Source organism: Antechinus flavipes, chromosome 3 (assembly GCF_016432865.1).
Source record: "Antechinus flavipes isolate AdamAnt ecotype Samford, QLD, Australia chromosome 3, AdamAnt_v2, whole genome shotgun sequence".
Lineage (NCBI taxonomy): Eukaryota > Metazoa > Chordata > Mammalia > Dasyuromorphia > Dasyuridae > Antechinus > Antechinus flavipes.
In genome coordinates, this window is record NC_067400.1 from 328,185,953 (window position 1) to 328,204,842 (window position 18,890).

The 18,890-nt window shown below is 35.0% G+C and overlaps 1 protein-coding gene and 1 pseudogene across 1 annotated transcript in view; both read left to right on the forward strand.

Moving 5' to 3' along the window:
- The window catches only part of PCCB (propionyl-CoA carboxylase subunit beta), a 64,187-nt gene that overhangs the window by 12,158 nt on the left and 33,139 nt on the right, over positions 1-18,890 (forward strand). Inside the window, exon 6 of the mRNA XM_051985601.1 lies at positions 2,251-2,361. Within this exon, the coding sequence (XP_051841561.1) occupies positions 2,251-2,361 (111 nt within the window). The remainder of the gene's footprint in view (positions 1-2,250; positions 2,362-18,890) is intronic.
- On the forward strand, positions 12,569-15,111 carry LOC127553386 (ubiquitin-conjugating enzyme E2 variant 1-like; annotated as a pseudogene).

The following is an 18,890-nucleotide window of genomic DNA, read 5'->3' on the forward strand; positions in this document are numbered from 1 at the left end:
CTATTCTACTATATCTTTTCTTTTCTTACCTTCATCTAAGCATCCTAAAATGGGACTTTCATATGTTTTTATTTCCCCTATCCCCAGATATATTCTCTTCTGACTACCTGGTTTCTGAAGCTCTTTAGAAAACAGTCACTTCATCTCCTTTGACCCTTTATCAATTAGAAAATGGCTCTTACAAGTTTCAATAAATGTCTTATATATTTTAGAAATGCAATCCTTATCAATTTGCTGCAAAGATGTTTTTCTTCCTTAGTTGTCTGTTTCCTTTTAAATTTTTAGCAATTGTTTGTGTAAACCTTTTTAATTTTATATAATCACAACTGTCCATTTTATCTTCTGTAATTTTTTCTACCTGTTATTTCTTTTCCCTATCTGTAAATCCAAAAGATATTTTCTTCCTTGCTTCTCTAATTTGTTTGTGTTGCCACTTTATATAGCTAAGTATGGATTCACTTGGAGCTTATTTTTATTTTTAGTGTGAGCGGTTGGTCTCTACCTAATTTCTACTACATTGTTTTCCAATTTTTCCAGCAGTTTTTGTTGAATAGTGAATTCCTGCCCCAATAGTTAGAATCTTTGGGTTTCTTGAGCACTAGCCTACTATGTTCATTTGCTTTTGTATATTGCATACTTAATCTAAGTCACTAATCAACTTCTTAGTCAGCATCAATTCATTCTAATGATAATATTTTTAAACTGTTTGAAATTTATAACAAGGCCACCTTTTTCTCTTTTTTTTTTCATTATTTCCATTGAGATTCTTGATCTTTTGTTCTTCTAGGTGAATTTTGTCATTATTTTTTATAGCACTACAAGATAATTCTTAATAGTTTGAATAGTATGGTACTAAATGAGTAAATTAATTTAGGTAGCATTGTCATTTTTATTATTGACTCAGCCTGCCAAAGAGCAGTTAATATTTTTGTAGTTATTTAGACCTGTCTATTTGTATAAAGAATGGCTCATAGTTGTATTATATAATTCCTATTTATGTTTTTGTGGATATACTTTGAAGTATTTTACACATCCAGTAGTTACTTTGAGTGGAATTTTTCTATTTTCCTGCAGGGTTTTGTTGGTAATATACAAAAATCCTTTTGATTTATGTAAATTTATTTTATGTTCTGTCACTTGGCTAAAATTAATTTTTTAATTGGTTCTTTACTTCTCTAAGTAAGATATCATATCATCTTCAAAAAGTGATAATTTTGTTTCCTCTTTGTCTATGCTTATTCCCTCAATTTCCTTTTCTTCTCTTATTGCTATAGCTAGTATTTCTAGCACTATATCAAATAGTAATGTTGGTGATAGATAACCTTGCTTTATCTCTGATTTTATCAGAAAGTCTCTTGTTTATCCTTTCTACATATAATATTGGTCCTGGAGTTTAGATATATACCACTTATTTTAAGGAAAGGCAATTTATTCATATATTTTCTGTTTTTATTTCATTGGTATGGGTATTATCAGAAACTTAGAGCAGTAATTAGTAATTTTTGTGTGTGTCATAGACCCATTTGACAGTCTGATGAAGTAACATTATAGCCCCCTTCTCAGAATAATGCTTGTTTTTAAAAAATACACAATTAAAAGATATGCTAAATTTCACTTAGAGGTTAGTAAAAATAAAGATGTAATTTTTTTCCTACATAAATTCACAAAACCCCTGAAATTTATATGTGGACTTCCTTAACAACCCCTCCTTTAAAGGGATTTTTGAAGTCCACAGAAAAATCATAGTGGGGGAGTAAAAAGGGGGCTAAAAGTAGATGGAAGGAACCCATCTATTTTTAAATCAGCTTTCACCTTGAGTATAACAATATTTTTTTTTAATGCATTTATATAACACTTTACTTCTTACAAAGAACTTTTGCCCTAACAAATTTGTGAGGATAGGTTTACACATATACATATCCCCATTTTAAAGATGCGGAAATTGAGACTTAGAGGAAATTAAATACTTTCCCCACATATTTATTAAGGATTGGTGTCTAAATTTAAACTAATTTCTTTTATCTCCCAATCCAGTATCCTTCCATTATACTATGCTACTTGGAAGCAGCCTGAAGAGAGAAAAAAGCAACAACTTGAATAAGAGATTATAGAATTTTTTCTTCTAGCCACCTGGATGCAGTTTCTGTGTAAATAATCCAAATGTTATTTTATTGTTGCCTTTATCTTTTTGCAGATAAAGCCTTGAGTGTGCTCAGTAATCAAATGCCTTTGCCTTTTCTCTTTTGGCAGAGGAACGTCATGGCGTCGGGAGTTGTCCCACAAATCTCTTTGATCATGGGCCCGTGTGCAGGAGGAGCTGTCTATTCACCTGCCTTAACAGACTTCACATTCATGGTGAAGGTAAACCTCGGGTATCTATTTTCATGGTTCCTTTCAGAATTGGGCGGTTTCTCATATGTAGCAACATTAATGCCCGACCTAGATCTCATTTGTTATCTGAATTCATTAGATTTCAGCGAGCTGCCCACGATAATGCATTAGTGGCCAGAAGGTGGTGGTGGTCATTAAGATGGGGGATTCCATTGGCCAGAATGAAATGTAGTTTCACATGGTCAGTGAATTACAAATATATTTCAAACACTGAATCCTTGAGTGGAAAATAATCTCCAAATATTAAGCCAAAGATATCAGACATTAGGCCTGTAGGCTACAATACTCCTGAATGTATTTATCAGATTAAGATTGGGAAATACTTAACAAAATTAATTAATTAATTTAAAATGAGCATGTGGTTTTTAAAAGTCAATATGAAGCCCTCAGGGATCTCTACATACAGTGTAGCAGCCCCTTTTTCCATTTGAGTTTAACACCACTAATCTGATTTGTTAGTGTCTTTCGACAGATCGGTCATAAAATTTTAGAGCCAAAAGTAACCTAAAAGATCATTCTGACTCCCCTGTTTAATGTTGAAGAAAGAAGTTGAGGCCTAGAGAAGTGAAATGACTTCCAATGGTTTTTCTATATTTCATCGTATTCTGTCCTCAAAAGTCTCCAGGAAAAGTGCTTTAATAGCTTTTAATGTTAGAATTTTTTTTTAATTTTCTAACTTTCTGCTATATTAGGGGCATTTCATCTTGTTAAAAATGATTTTATTTAATTATTATCTATGTATTAATGCTAAACAAATAAAATAATCAAGCAATATGGAGCAAACCTTAAAACTTGAACTTTTTAGAGATTTTATTAGGAAAAAAATTATTTTGTTAACGATTTCTAACTACATCCAAAAAATTTTGAACATTAAGTTTTTGAAAATTTTGAGTCCCAAATTTTCTCCCTCCCTCTTTATTCCCTAATTACCATCCCTTGAGAAGGCACACAAGATGATACCAGTTTTCATGTGAAGTAGAACGAAACCTATCTAAAATTAATTTTATCAAAATGTTAAGAATGGTTTGTTTTGGGTCTATTTCTGATTCTACCTGTATACTTTTAAGATTTTGTTGGTTTAGTTTTTTAATTTTTAAAAAAAAATATTGAATTGCCATAGGATCATAATTTAGAGTGAGAAGAGATCTTAGAATCTAGTTAGTCCAATCCTCTCATTTTTACATACAAGGAATTGAGACTTCAAGAGATCCAGGACTTGTGTAGGACTTCACAGCTTATCAGTGTTTAAGAAAAGATTTAAATCCTTGTCTTCCTGACTCCATATAGGGCATTTTATCCACTATGTTCTGTGTTGCTTCTCTTACATCAGTGTGCATGTTTTTTATTCTGAGGATGTAGCTGTATCTTATTTTATATGTCTTTCCTTTTTTTATATTTATATTTTTCAACTGTTGGGTGTAGGTCTATTTTCTTACATTAATAATAATATAAATTTCATCAACCCTTCCTTGATATTAGGACATATAAGTTGCTTCAGCCCTTTTTGTATTGTTTTTGTTTACAAATAAATTAGCTGTGCACATTTTTGCATAGATTAGTGTCCTTTTTTTAAGTTCTGAAATTGATTGATTTAGAGCTTTAAATTTTCTGAAATTCTTTTATTCTTCACTTATGATTCCCTTATCTTATTTTGATATCTTAAAATTTTCTCTCCCTTTTTTGTTTAAATTTTCTAATTGTTGATCAATTTTGTCTTTTTAAAAAAATCTTAGTTTTGTTTATATTTTACTTGTTTTTTTATTTTCAGTTTTATTAATCTCTACTTTTATCTTAATTATTTCATTATTTTTTTTGTTTTTCTACTGGTGATTTTGTTTGATTTCTAATTAAAAAAAACTCAGTTTCAATTTACCAAGTATCTTTTTTTCTGTTAATTTATGTATTTACTGTCTGTTAATTTATGTATTTACTGTCAAACATTTGCCTTTAAATACTGTTTTGATTGCATTGCATAGATTTTCTTATGTATATTTATATCTGTATTGCCATCATCATTGAAGTAATCTGCTGTTGTTTTTACAAGATCTCCTTTTACTGGTATCAGGACACTTTTCAGTGTCCATATGGACCTGTAGCTTAAACTTTTATCATTAATTATTTCTAGTCTTAAGTTCATCAAGATCCATATACATATATATACACAGTGTCTCTAAATTAGAAGTAGACTTCTCTGACCTATTATGATCAATTTTTTCAGCATATCTTCCATGTGTAATTTATATTATTCTTGTTTTTTCCCATTGCTTTATTCATGGCAATTAGATTTATTATAGAGATACATATTCCATTAGAGATTAATCTATTGGATTCAGTTGTCTATTATTCTATAGGATTATAATTTGTTTAACACAATATGAAGATTTCTAATATCTTATTTATCTTTTAGATATGTTTCATATCTTGATAGTGAAGTCCCAAAATTGACTTTTATTATCTTAATTCATTCTGGCAGGGACAGGCACCTGTCCTTTAAAAATTTCCTTTCTACATTATCTGATGTGTTGATATGATATCATTTTGAATGTTACCTTTAAGTTTAGCTTCCTTGCTTTTCTTTTACATGAGAAAGATTGGCATGGCCTAGTATATAGAAAAGGATTATTTGAGTTAAGATGCTTTGGTTTCAAGTTCTGCCTTGAACCCATTCTAACTGTGTAACCATAGGCAAGTCTCATTGTTCCAGGCAACTGTAGGTTCCAAGATTGAAAGATGGAAGGACTTCAGAGACCATCTTGTCCAACCCCCTCATTTTATAAATGAGAAAACCAGTGCAGAGTGGAGTTAAGGGACTTTTCCAGTCTTGAATAGTATTAGAGACAGGATTTGAACTTGGGTGCTTTTATTCCAGAGCAATATAGGGATATAAGATGCTGACCTGTATCAGTGGAAGGAGTTTCCTGTTTTGGAATCACAAATCCAGCTCTCTCTTTCCCAAATCTCTCTTAATGCTCTCTAGTTTGAATTGAAATTTGTCTATTATCAGTGTCACATTTACTTTTCTGCAAAACAATAATAATAAAAAATGTTGATACAGCAGTTCTATTTTCATTTGAGTTGGTAGTAGTTAGAACTTGGAAAGAGCCTTAAAAATCACATTGTGAAGGAGTGGGTCTGGGCAGAACCAAGAGGTCAGAGAAAAGACAGAGACTTGCCTGAGTTCCCCCAAGTTCTCCTACAGATAAATTTCAAATAATGTTCCAAAACAAATTCTAGAGTGGCAGAACCGACAAAAAGAAGGGCTGAAACAATTTTTCATTTCAAGGTAACTTAGAAGGTTGGAAGGAAAAGCCTTTCTCACTGAAGTGAAAGTAGAGTGCAGTCTAATGCAGGCCCTCCCTGGCAAGCCAGAAGTGAGGTCCTAGATTCCTGCACCTGGTAGCCAGCAGTGAGGTCCTGGGCTCCTGCAGCCAGCAGCCAGCAGTGAGGTCCTGGGCTCCTGCAGCTGGCAGCCATCAGTAAGTCCTGGGCTCCTGCACCTGGCAGCCAGCATTGAGGTCCTGGGCTTCTGCAGCCAGCAGCCGGCAGTGAGGTCCTGGGCTCCTGCAGCTGGCAGCCATCAGTAAGTCCTGGGCTCCTGCACCTGGCAGCCAGCATTGAGGTCCTGGGCTTCTGCAGCCAGCAGCCGGCAGTGAGGTCCTGGGCTCCTGCAGCTGGCAGCCAGCATTGAGGTCCTGGGCTTCTGCAGCCAGCAGTCAGCAGTGAGGTCCTGGGCTCCTGCAGCTGGCAGCCATCAGTAAGCCCTGGGCTCCTGCAGCCAGCAGCTGGCAGTGAGGTCCTGGGCTCCTGCAGCTGGCAGCCATCAGTAAGTCCTGGGCTTCTGCAGCCGGCAGCCATCAGTAAGTCCTGGGCTTCTGCAGCCAGCAGCCGGCAGTGAGGTCCTGGGCTCCTGCAGCTGGCAGCCATCAGTAAGTCCTGGGCTCCTGCAGCCAGCAGCCGGCAGTGAGGTCCTGTGCTCCTGCAGCTGGCAGCCAGCAGTGAGTCCTGAGCTCCTGCACCTGGCAGCCAGCATTGAGGTCCTGGGCTTCTGCAGCCAGCAGTGAGGTCCTGGGCTTCTGCAGCCAGCAGTCAGCAGTGAGGTCCTGGACTCCTGCAGCTGGCAGCCCAGTAAGTCCTGAGCTCCTGCACCCTGCAGCCAGCATTGAGGTCCTGGGCTCTTGTAGCTAGCAGACGGCAGTGAGGTCCTGGGCTCCTGCGGCTGGCAGTCAGCAGTGAGGTCCTGGGCTCCTGCGGCTGGCAGCTGGCATCAGGCCTTGGGGTAATTGGATCAGTACCAGCAGCTTTTAGAGATCTGAGTACACATATAGTCATTCAGACAACAGGGTAGGAGATTATAGGGCATCCTTTACTGGTACTGGGGGGCAGGACTTGGTTACATTACCATACACAATTCCAAGTCCCATTCCCAGAGGAACACTAGCATACTGGAATGTGCTACCAGGGGATAGACCTGGTCACAGCTCAAGGTCAGAAAAGAGTACTTGTGGCTTCTCATGGACCAAAGTACAGGCCACTAGAACAATAATCACACCTCTCCTTAGATCATACCATTTTGGAAAAATGGAAAACTTACAGAACCCCAGAACTAGCTTTGTAAACCTGAAGCTTAGGACACTACCCCTTCTACTCTGGGAGCAGAAACCAACTCAAACATAAAATTAAAAATCAAGAAATAGGTTGGAAAAATGAGCAAATGAAAAAACAAGGAACTTAACCATAGAATGCTATGGTGAAAGGGAAGATCAAAAAAGATACTCAGAAGATGTTTATGAAGTCAAAATTTCTTTGTCTAAAGAAAAATGTAAATTGGTCTCAAGCCCAAAAGAATTCCTGGAAGAAAAAAAAACCAAATAAAAAAGTTAGAGGAAAAGTTGGAGAAAGAAATGAGAGTGATACAAGAAAACAGAAAAAAAGAGTTCATACCTTGATAAAGGAGATACAAAATTCCACTGAAGAGAAAAACTCCTTTTAAAAAAAAAAAAAGCAGAATTAGCCAAATGGAAAAGAAGATAAAGAAGCTCACTGAATAAAAAAATTTCCTTAAAATTGGACAAGTAGAAGCTAATAACTCCATGAAACATCAAGAAACAATCAGATATTTTCTTGGGAAAACAACTGACGTGAAAAATAGATTCAGGAAAGATAATTTAAGAAATATTGCTCTACCCGCAATCCATTATCAAAAAGTAAGCCATCATTTTTTCAAGAAATTATCAAGGAAAGCTGCCCTTATATTCTAGAATCAGAGAGTACAATAGAAATTTAAGGAATCCACTAATGATCTCTTTAAAGAGATCCCAAAATGAAAACTCACAAAAATATTATAGCCAAATTCTAGAGCTCGCAAGTTAAGGAGAAAATATTACAAGTAGCCAGAAAAAAAACAATACATATATGATGGAGTTACAGTCAGGGTAACACATAATTTAATAGCTTCTAGATGAAAAGATCAGAGGGTTTAGAATATGATATTCCAGAGAGTAAAAGAGCTAGGATTACAATCAAGAATCACCTATCCAGCAAATCTGAATATAATTCTTCAGGGGAAAAAAATTAAAATTTAATGAAAAAGAGGACTTTCAAGCATTCCTGATGAAAAGACTAGAGCTGAATAAAAAATTTGACTTTCTATATCAATCAGACTGCCAAAAAATTATTTTATAGAGCTAGAAAAAATAATAAAATTCTTCTGGAAGAAAAGAAGGTCAAGAATATGAAGGAATTATTGATAAAAATACAAAGGAAGTTAGTGTAGCCATAGCAGACCTAAAACTATATTATAAAGTGTCAGTCATCAAAATCACTTGGTAGTGGTTAAAGACAGAGTGGTAGATCAGTGGAATAGGTTAGATACAACCTAATGGGATAGGTTGTATCTATCTATCTATCTAACACACAACAATCAATGACTATAATGAATCTATTATTTGATGAACCCAATGACTCCAACTTCTGGAATAAGAAGTCATTATTTGACAAAAATTGCTGGGAAAACTGGAAAATAATATGGCAGAAACTAGACATAGACCAACATCTCACATTCTATACCAAGATAAAAGTTGAAATGGGTTCATCATTTGGACATAAAGCGTGATACTATAAACAGATAAGGAGAACAAGGAATAGTTTAATAGTTTCCTATCGTACCTTTGGAGAAGGGAGGAATTTATGACCAAAGAAGAAGTAGAAGAAATGCAAAATAGGTAATTTTTATTACATTAAATTAAAAAGTTTTTGCACAAACAAAACTAATGCAACCAAGATTAGAAGGGAAAGAAGGTTGGGAAACAAATTTTTATAGCCAGTATTTCTGATAAAGACCTATTTTATAAAATATATAGAGAACTGAGTCAAATTTATAACAAAAAAAGTCATTCTCCAATTGATAAATGATCAAAGGATATGAAAGACAATTTTTCAGATGAAGAAATTAAAGCCATCTATAATCATATGAAAAAATGCTCCAAATCACTTTTGAGTACAGAAATGCAAATTAAGCAACTCTCAAATACCACCTCATGCCTGTCATATTAGCTAAAATGACAGGAAAAGATAATAATGGATTGGAGGGGATGTGGGAAAACTGGGACACTAATGCATTCTTGGTAGAACTGTGAACTGATCCAGCCAATCTGGAGAGCAATTTGGAACTATGCGATGTTTCTACTGGGTCTGTATCCCAAAGAAATCATAAAAAGGGAAAAGGACCCACAAGTACAAAATTTTTTGTTGTAGCATTTTTGTGTAGTGGTAATGAAATGGAAAATGAGGGGATGCCCATCACATACTAAGTTATAATATATAAATGTAATGGAATATTATTGTTCTGTAAGAAATGATGAGCAGGCTGATTTCAGCAAAACCAAAGAGTTATATGAACCAATGCTAAATGAAATGAATAGAATCAGAGAACATTGTACACGGCAACAAGAAGATTATGTGATGATCAACTATGATAGACTTAGCTGTTCTCAGCAATGCAGCAGCATTGATAAGTGACAATCCAAGACAATTCCAGTGGACTTGGGATGGAAAATACCATTTATGTCCAGAGAAGGAACTATGGAGACTGAATGCAGATTGAAGCATACTATTTTCATTTTTAAATTTTTTTCCTGTGTTTTTTCCCATTTGTTCTAATTTTTCTTGCACAATATGACTAATAAGGAAATATGTTTAAAATGATTGTACATGTATAACCTATATCAAATTACTTGCTGTCTTGGGGAGAGGGTAGGAAAGGGAGGGAGGGAGAAAAAAATTGGAACTCAAAATATTACAAAAATGAATGTTGAATTATTTTTATATGAAATTGAAAAAATAAAATTATATTAAGTAAAAAAATTGATTTTCAAATATAAGACTGAAGAGAAGCATAAAAAAATAAACAGGAAAAAGAAATCATAAAGAACTCAATAAGGTTAAAGTTTATATTCCTACATGGGAAGGTGATTTTTGTGACTCCTAAGAACTTTCTTTTTATTAGGTAATTGTAAGGAATGTACATAGACAAAGGGCCCAGGTTTGGGTTGAGTATAATGGGATGAAATTTTTAAAAACCACAGTATTAAAGGGCGAGAAAGAGGGATGCATTGGGAGAAGAGGGAAGGAAAAAGTAAATTATCTTACATAAAAGAGACACAAAAAAGCTTCTACAGTAGAGGAGAATGTGGAGGGAAGTGATGGACAACTTTTGAACCTTACTTTCTCAAAAAGGAAATAACATATACACTCAAAGGGATATAGAAATCTATCTTAATCTACAGAGAAATAGGAGGGGAAGTGGATAAAGGAAGGGATGGGGATTAATAGAAGGAAGAATAGATTGGGGGAAGTAGTTATCAGAAGCAAAACACTTTTTTAAAGAATTATTTTTCCTACTTATGTGCAAAGACTATTGTTAGCCTTCATTTAAAAAAAAAAAAATTGGAGTTCCAAATTTTTCTCACTCTCCTGACTCCCTCTGCATTCAAAAGGAAAAAATGAAAAAAAAAGTGAAAAGATATGCTTCAGTCTTCCTTCAGTCTATCAATTCTTTGCCTTCATGTGGATAGCATTTTCTATCATGGGTCTTTGTACTTGTCTTGGAACTCTGTGTTGCTGAGATCTAAGCCATTTATAGTTGGTGATTATATGGTATTGGTGATATTATGTACAATGTTTTTCCTGGTTTTGCTTATTTTACTCTTCTTCGGTTTGCACAAGTCTTTCCAGATTTTTCTGAAAATATCTACCTTCTCATCATTCTTTTTCTTTTATAATAGGTTTTTATTTTTCAAAATATATGCAAAATAGTTTTCAACATTCATCTCTGCAAAACCCTATGTTCCAAATTTTTTTCTCTCCCCACTCCCCAGACAGCAAGCAATTCTTGTGCAATCCTTCTAGACATATTTCCACATATCATACTAGACATGAAAAATCAGATCAAAAAGGAAAAAAAAATGCTGTTCATCATTCTTAGTGCACAATAGTATTCCATTACATTCATATACTACATGTTCAGTCATTTCTCATTTGATAGTCATTTCCTCAATTTCCAATATTTTCCACCATGAAAGCAGGTGCTATAAATATTTTTGTACATGCAGGTCCTTTTTCCTTTTTTTACAATCTCTTTGGGATATGATTGAGTAATGGTATTGCTGGATAAAAGAGTTGGTTACCCTTTGGGCATAGTTCTAAACTGGTCTCCAGATTCTCTGGATCAGTTCACAACTCCACCAATAGTACATTAGTATCCCATTTTCCCCACATTGTCTCCAGTATTTATCATTTTCCTTTTATGTTTGAACAAATCTGATAGATTTGGAACCTCAGAATTATTTTAATTTGTATTTCTTTAAAGTGATTTAGAGTACTTCTTCATATAACTATAGGTAGCTTTGATTTCTTCCTCTGAAAACTACCTATTGATATACTTTAGCCATTTATCAATTGGGAAATGGCTTGTATTCTTATAAATTTTATTCAGTTCTCTATATATTATATATTTTGAGAAATGAGACTTTCATCAGAGACACTTGCCATAAAGATTGTTTCTCAGCTTTCTGCTTTCCTTCTAATCTTGGATGCATTGTTTTTGTTGGTGTAAAAGGTTTTTAATTTAGTATAATCAAAACTAACTATTTTGTTCTTCATAATGCTCTCTATTTCCCTTCGCTATAGATCTAACCAATCTTGCTCTTCTAATTTGCTTTTGGTGTCACCATTTGTGTCTAAATCATGAACCTTTTTTGATTGTCTTATATGGTAGATGGCACGAGATGTTGGTCTGCATCTAGTTTACTGTTTTCCACTTTTCTCAGCAGTTTTTGTCAAATGGTGAGTTTTTATCCCAGAAGTTGGAGTCTTTGGGCTTATCGTTATCTTTGGTACCTTTTAACAAGATGTAGTTTGCTTTCTTTTCTCCTTTAATTAGGTCTGCTTTTGCTTTTGCTTTGTCTGAGATCAGGATTGCTCCCCCTATTTATTTATTTTCTTTTTAGTTCAGCTGGATCAGAATACATTCTGCTCCACCACCCTTCCCCCTTACCTTTTCTCTATGTCTGTCTTTCTATATGTAGGATTCTGGGTTGATCCATTCCCATTCCTGTACACATTATGATGACTAATTGTGTATCCTCATCATTTTTGAGAGAGAGGTGAGGCTGTTTTGCAACCTCTCACTCTGGGAGCTTTCATACTATTTAATCTTATTCTGTCCTAATTGAATATACAAAATAGTTGGTCTTTATATTCCAAAAATGAAGCCATGTGTATGTCATGATTTTCTGACAGAATGGCTTTTTAAAAACTAGGAACTATGCAGACAGCATAATGACACATATAGGTAATAATTCCCTAGTTGTCCATAGAGTGAATAGAAATTAAGTTAAATAAAATGGTCTGTTAACATGGCAGAAACCATGGGTTTGGGAGTAAATGTCCCTTGACATTTCCTACTGTTGTAGGAAGTTGAGGACTGTTAGCTAGAGATGTGAAAGTGATGAAGATGTGACCCTCCCAAGATGGATAATAGTGATATTTGGGATAAGAGCCAAGGTGGTGGATGAAGGCAGGGACCCATCCGAACTCTCCCTTAAACCCCTCCAAAGACCTTTAAATAATGACTCCAAACACATTTTAGAGTGTTAGAAACCACAAAAGAGGGAATAGAATGGTTTTCCTGCTGAAGACAACTCAGAAGGTCGGGAGCAGCACCAAGGTGGTACTGGAGCCCAGTCACAGCAAAGGCAAGGCCAGCAAGCCCAGGCCTCAGCAAGTCAGGAGCCACAGAATCAGTAACAGTGGAGGCTTCTGGAAGTCTCAGCCCATGGAGGGGGGCTGGATAGCTGGTCAGAAGAAGATCATGGGGATCTCCATGCAGGCACTAAGGTAGGACTCTGTTTGCTCCTATACAGTTCCAGGTTGCAGTGCAAGCTCACAGTATAGGTCCCTGGAAGGAGCTCTGAAAACAGCTACACAAAACCTCTAAAACTTGGGAAAGTTTATCCTCCCCCCTGAAAACAGAGCTCTACTTCAATCGAGAGTTAAAGGCTGACTAATAAACTGGGAAAATGAGCAAACAACAGAAAAAGATTCTGGCCATAGAAAGTTACTGTGGTAACAAGGAAGATCAAAACACTCTCAGAAGAAAATACATCCAAAGACTCCAAGAAAAATAAGAATTGGGCTCAGGCCATGGAAGAGTTCAAGTAAGAGAGGAAGAGGAAAAATGGGAAAAGAAATGAGAGTGATGTAAAAAGAGATCCAAAAAGCTAATGAAGAGAAGAATGCCCTAAAAAGCAAAAATGGCTAAATTGGAAAAGGAAGTACAAAAGTTTACTGAGGAGAATAATTCTTTAAAATTTAGAATTGAGGGGCAGCTAGATGGCACGGTGGATAGCGAACCGGCCCTCAAGTTAGGATGACCTGAGTTCCTAGCTGTGTGACCCTGGTCAAGTCACTTAATCTCAATGGCCTCAACAACAACAAAAATTAGAATTGAATAATTGGAAGCTAATGACTTTATGAGAAATCAAGAGGTAATAAAACAAAACCAAAAGCATGAAAAAATAGAAAACAATGTGAAATATCTCATTGGAAAAATAACTAACCTGGAAAATAGAATTCAGGAGGCATAATTTTAAAACTATTGTTTTAAATAAAAAGCCATGATCACAAAAAGAACCTAGACATTGTCGTTCAAGAAATTATCAAGAAAAACTGTCCTGATAGTCTAGAACCAGAGGGTAAAATAGAAGTTGAAAGAATCCACAAATCATCTCTTGAAAGAGATCCTAAGATGAAAACTCCCAGAAATATTATAGCCAAAATTTGGAACTCCCAGGTCAAAGAAAAAATATTGCAAACATCCAGAAGGAAACATTTCAAGTATTGTGAAGCTTCAGTCAGGATTTGGCATCTTCTTACATTAAAGAATAAGAAGGTTTGAAATATAATATTCCAGAGAGCAATAAAGTTAGATTTATAACCAAAAATCACCTTTTCAGCAAAACTGAGTTTAGTCATTTAGGGGAAAAAGTGGATATTCAGTGCAATAGAAGACTTTCAAGCATCTGTGACTAGAATGAATAGAAAATTTGACTTTCAGATCCAGGACTCAGGGGAAATATAAGGGGTTAATCAGGAAAGGAAAATCATAAGGGAATTACTCTAAGCTAATCTGTTTATATTCCTACATGGGAAGAATGAGTATATTACTATTATTAGATAATTAGATAATCTAATAACTAGATTAGATTATTAGAGTATATTAGATATATCACTACATTAGATAGAAGGCACAGATGTGAGTTGAATATAAAGGGATAATATCTTAAAAATAAAATTAAGGGATGAGAGAGGAATGTATTAGGAGAAAAGGAAAGGGAAAGGTGCAATGACATAAATTATCTGCCACTAAAGAGGCAAGAAAATGCTTGTACAGTGGAGGAGAAGAGAGGGAGTGAGTGAACCTTACTTTCATCAGAATTGGCTCAAAATGGAAATAGCATACAGACTCAAAATGGGTATAGAAATCTATCTTACCCTTCAAGAAAGGAGGTGGGGAATGGATACAAGAAGGAGAAAAGTGATAGAAGAAAGGACATATTAAGGAAGGAGTCAGAAGCAAAACACTTTTGAGGAGGGACAGGATTAAAGAAAGGGAGAATGAAATAAACAAGTGGGAAACACACACACATACTTATAGAAAAGAATAATTATTGTGCTTCCAAGGACAATTTATGAAAACAAATACAATTATGAAGCTTTAACATAGTGTGGACCTAAAAATTTAGAAGCACCCCACCATCTGTTAAATTTATAACATAATTAATATGAATATAGTAAATAGTTCTAATGAAGTGATGGACCCAAACATACCTATGCTAGCAAAATGGCAAAATTCATATAGCATCACAGTGGTTCTTCAAGAGCTTCAATGTCTAATGATGTCTAATAGAAATTTTAAAGCTTCCTCAGCCAGCAGGACAGTGTTGCAGCAATTAGTTAAAATAAACAATTTTCCCCTTAATTAAAGTTTTAAACTATCTTTATTTTCCATAGTAATCAATTTTATAGATGCATCTTGTAGATATACTAGAAAGGAAGTTCCTATTCAAAAGCAATTTCTCTCAAGATGCTCTAAATGATACTGATTTTTTTCATTTGAATTGTAAGTTATATTATAACAAATGATCTTGTCATGTGTCACCATTGTCCACTTAGTTGAACTTATGGTATCAAGAAAGTCTTTTAAAATTTATTGCTTTCATAACCAACCATTTAGCAGACACAAACATTTTAATTTCCAGTGTGATTCAGAAAGCTTAATGGACTACTAATGAGCTTGTGGGCTAACCTTTCAGCCCTCCCTTTGTAAAAAGAGAGTAAAGATTGGCAGTGCTGGTGTCTTTCTTTTTATTAATAAATACCTTCCATTTTAAATGGTGCCCCAGCTAGTTAATTTACTTCTTTCCAACCTTTGGCCATTTATCGTCTCTTCCCTGGGCCTTTGGGGATGGGTCCAGCATTCTTTCTCTCCCACTTCCATCATAGCATGCTATCTCTCTCCTAAAATCACTCTTCCTCTTTCAGAGACACTCTCACTTCTGGCCAACACTCAGCCCAGTAGAATTGGAAGAGATCCCCGATTCCCTTTGCTTCTCACTTTGGAGCTGCATTTAATCCTCCTCAGCCTGGGAAATAACTATCTAAAGTGTTTGCAAACCTGGATCACCCCTTCCACTAGCCCTGCTTTGCTAGAGTGCTGGCGGTGACCACTAATTTTTAAAATTTATTTGTTTTTAACATTTACTTTTATAATGTTTTGATTTCTATTTGTTTTGTTTTTTCCTCCCCAAGATGACAATCAATCTGATACAGGGTATATATATAAAATCATAGTAAACACATTTCCACATTTGTCATGTTGTGAGAGAAGTATCAGAACAAAAGGGAAAAAGTATGAGAAAGAAAAAATAACAAAAAAGTGAAAATAGTATGCTGCCATCTGCGTTCAGACTCCGGAGTTCTTTCTCTGAATGTGGATGACATTCCCATCATGAGTCTTTTGGAGTTGCCTTAGATCATTGTATACTGAGAAGAGCAAAGTCTGTCAAAGTTGATCATTCATATAATCTTGCTGTGTATACTGATCTCCTGGTTCTGCCCATTTCATTCAATATCAGTTTATCTAAGTCTTTCCAGGCTTTTCTGAAATCTGCCTGCTCATCATTTCTTATAGAATAATAATATTCCATTACATTCCTTCAGCTCCCCAATTGATGGATACCTGTCCAGTTTCCAAATCCTTGCCATCACAAAGAGATCTGCTATAAACATTATGACCTCTTTGGGACTGGTCAGTATTTTTACAGAGATAAAGTGCAATCGTTTCCCAAGATTACTCGGATCTTCTGCCTTAGCAAAGGTTTTTGTGGTTAAAAGAATGGGTGCTTGAAGATTCCCCTACACTGCAGTTGCAAAAATTGGACCTGTCCTTCAACATTAAAAAAGTGCCTTTTGACCAGCATTGCACTTATTTGGTTGCTTTTTGCCACAGCTTATCAGATTTAGAATTCAATGGGAGGAACAAAACCTTCTATTTGAATTTGGTACAGATTTAGGTTTACTTTTTCTTTTCAAGTTCTTCAAGAAATAGTTAAAAGGAGAAGAATCTAGATGCATTTGCAGATCCTAGAATGTGGCTTCTACTTTGCAAATCACTACCTTTTCTAATTCAGTGTCTGGGACCACTAATGCTGCAATGTGGATGCAAGTTTAAATAAAAACAATTTATTGTGGGCTGAGTTTTTTTTTAAATTAATTCAGTATTTGTATAAATCTGTATTTTAAAGCAGCAGCTGTAAAGTAAAAAAAAAAAGAATTATTTCCATTAAAAATCTTTTGAAGAAAATATTTCTTATTTGAATTTCATATCCTCTGTAATTAAAGTTTAATATAATAGCATTCCTTAAGCAGCCTTTTTATTGTCATACCATTGCCTAGTTTTAATGTAATAAAGTGTGTTTTAATATTAAGAGTCTCCACTCTTATTCCTCTTAGCTTATTGATTTAGGAGCAGAACTGCCCTGAGCCTTTAATGTCCTGGATGCTAGAAAGGAGATTTTGTGCCTACTAGTTCTTTGTCTTGGGTTCCATTAATGTAGATTTTTCCAAGTAAGTTCTATCTAACCATTGTATTTTTAGCCCTGATAAAACTTGTGGCCAAATAATCCAACTACCAAACTACCAGAATAGGAAAGAATTCTTTCTCCCCTTGTCTCAGCAACTCTTACTGTTATTTGCTTGTGATAGCATGTATTTTTTTGTGTTTAAAATTGTTAAACCTTAACATCTCCCTAGAAGTTGTTCATCTCTTGCTGAAAGTAATTGATAGTTTTGCTGATTTGAGCCCCAGATGTTTATCTTATTGAATTTTAGTTGTTTCAAATAAAATAGTTTTGATTTTGAAAAACTGAAAATTTGAGTGACCAAATAAAGTTTACTTGAATAGTGAGTGAGGGGATGGGTAGTCCAGACATTGCTAACAATGTGCAGACTGGACCCTGTTACTGTTAGGGAAGACTACCATTACTATGTCTAGAAAGTATTCCCCTTTTCCTTTTGCAAGAGTTTCTTTGATTTGTTTGCTTTCCAAAGGCTGGAGTAGGTTCACTGAGGGTCTTCCTCCTGGAAGGAGGCTCCTGGGCCATTCTCAGCCTTGGGTACCCATCCTCAGACTGAACAAAGAAACTACCCCTGAAGAAGGAGACTAGGATGGGATTCCTACGCAAGTTCCCACAGGAAGAGTGACTTGAATTTCTGCAAAATAACTTTTATTTAGGCCACTGAAGTCAGTTGTTTCTGAGTACAGTAACACCATAAAAACTGTTGGATTCCAGAATTTCCAAATGAAATAAAATATGGTTTCAGCTACTTTTTTAAGGCTTAAAATTCTTTCTTGTGGTATTTTGCTCAACCTTAGTATGCAGCCCAAGCCAACTAGATGAAAGGAGAAGACAGATCAATCCTTAGAAACAAATTTACTATCAGTCCAGTCTGAAAGGTTTAGCAGTTGGAAAAACATATTTAAGTACAGTATAAAAGAGGTGGTAAACTTCCTTCTTTTAGTCCAGAAGCAAAGGCTGACAGTCCATAATTTCATTTCCTGTAGTATGTAACCTTTACCTGCTACCTGGTAGGATTTACTCAACCCAACTAACTATTAGTATTTCTGAAAATTGTTTTCAATGGAGTCCTCATTTAGACTTAAAATAATTGTTTGATTTCCTTACTGTGCCTCCTTGCTTTTTAGGGAAAGGATTGGAGGCAAGCAGTATTCAGCTTATAGAGAGGATGTACAAGTAAGCAGGATCAAAAAGCCTAACATAAGAGTAGAAGTGTTATTTCAACCTTCCAAGAATGAAAAAAAGCCTTCTGGGCCTGACAGTGTCATAGCCTTCTTTGTCACATATTCACTTAATAAAGTTCTCCCTGACCCCTCCTGTATTTTCTATCTTTACTCCTTATGCAAAGAAGCAGCTATATAAAATTTCACTGTATTTACATCCAAGGGGATACAAGAGTGACTTGGAAAATATAATGGATGGCTTTTTTGAAGGTGGAAGAAATCTTAGAAAATTGATTCCCTTTTGGTTGCTAATTCTGCTTTCCATCTGTTACCATATTGGCTTATTCGCTTAAAAGTCTACACCCTTAATTGACGTCTTTGGGAAGGAGAGGGGGGAAAAAGAATGTCTACATTGAAAAATAATAATCAATTTTCAAAATATATTTATTGTGAAAATTAAAAAAACATTTCTTTTGAGTCAAAGTTTTTTTATTCATTTAAAAAATAGCAGCAGAAATTTTGTGAGTCAACTTTCAGACATTTTATTCAAACTTTGTTGGAATCTTTACAAACTGTTAAGTCATTAGAGTTGATAGAGACAATAATTATCTAATTTTGCATGGTTCAGTATCATTGATCT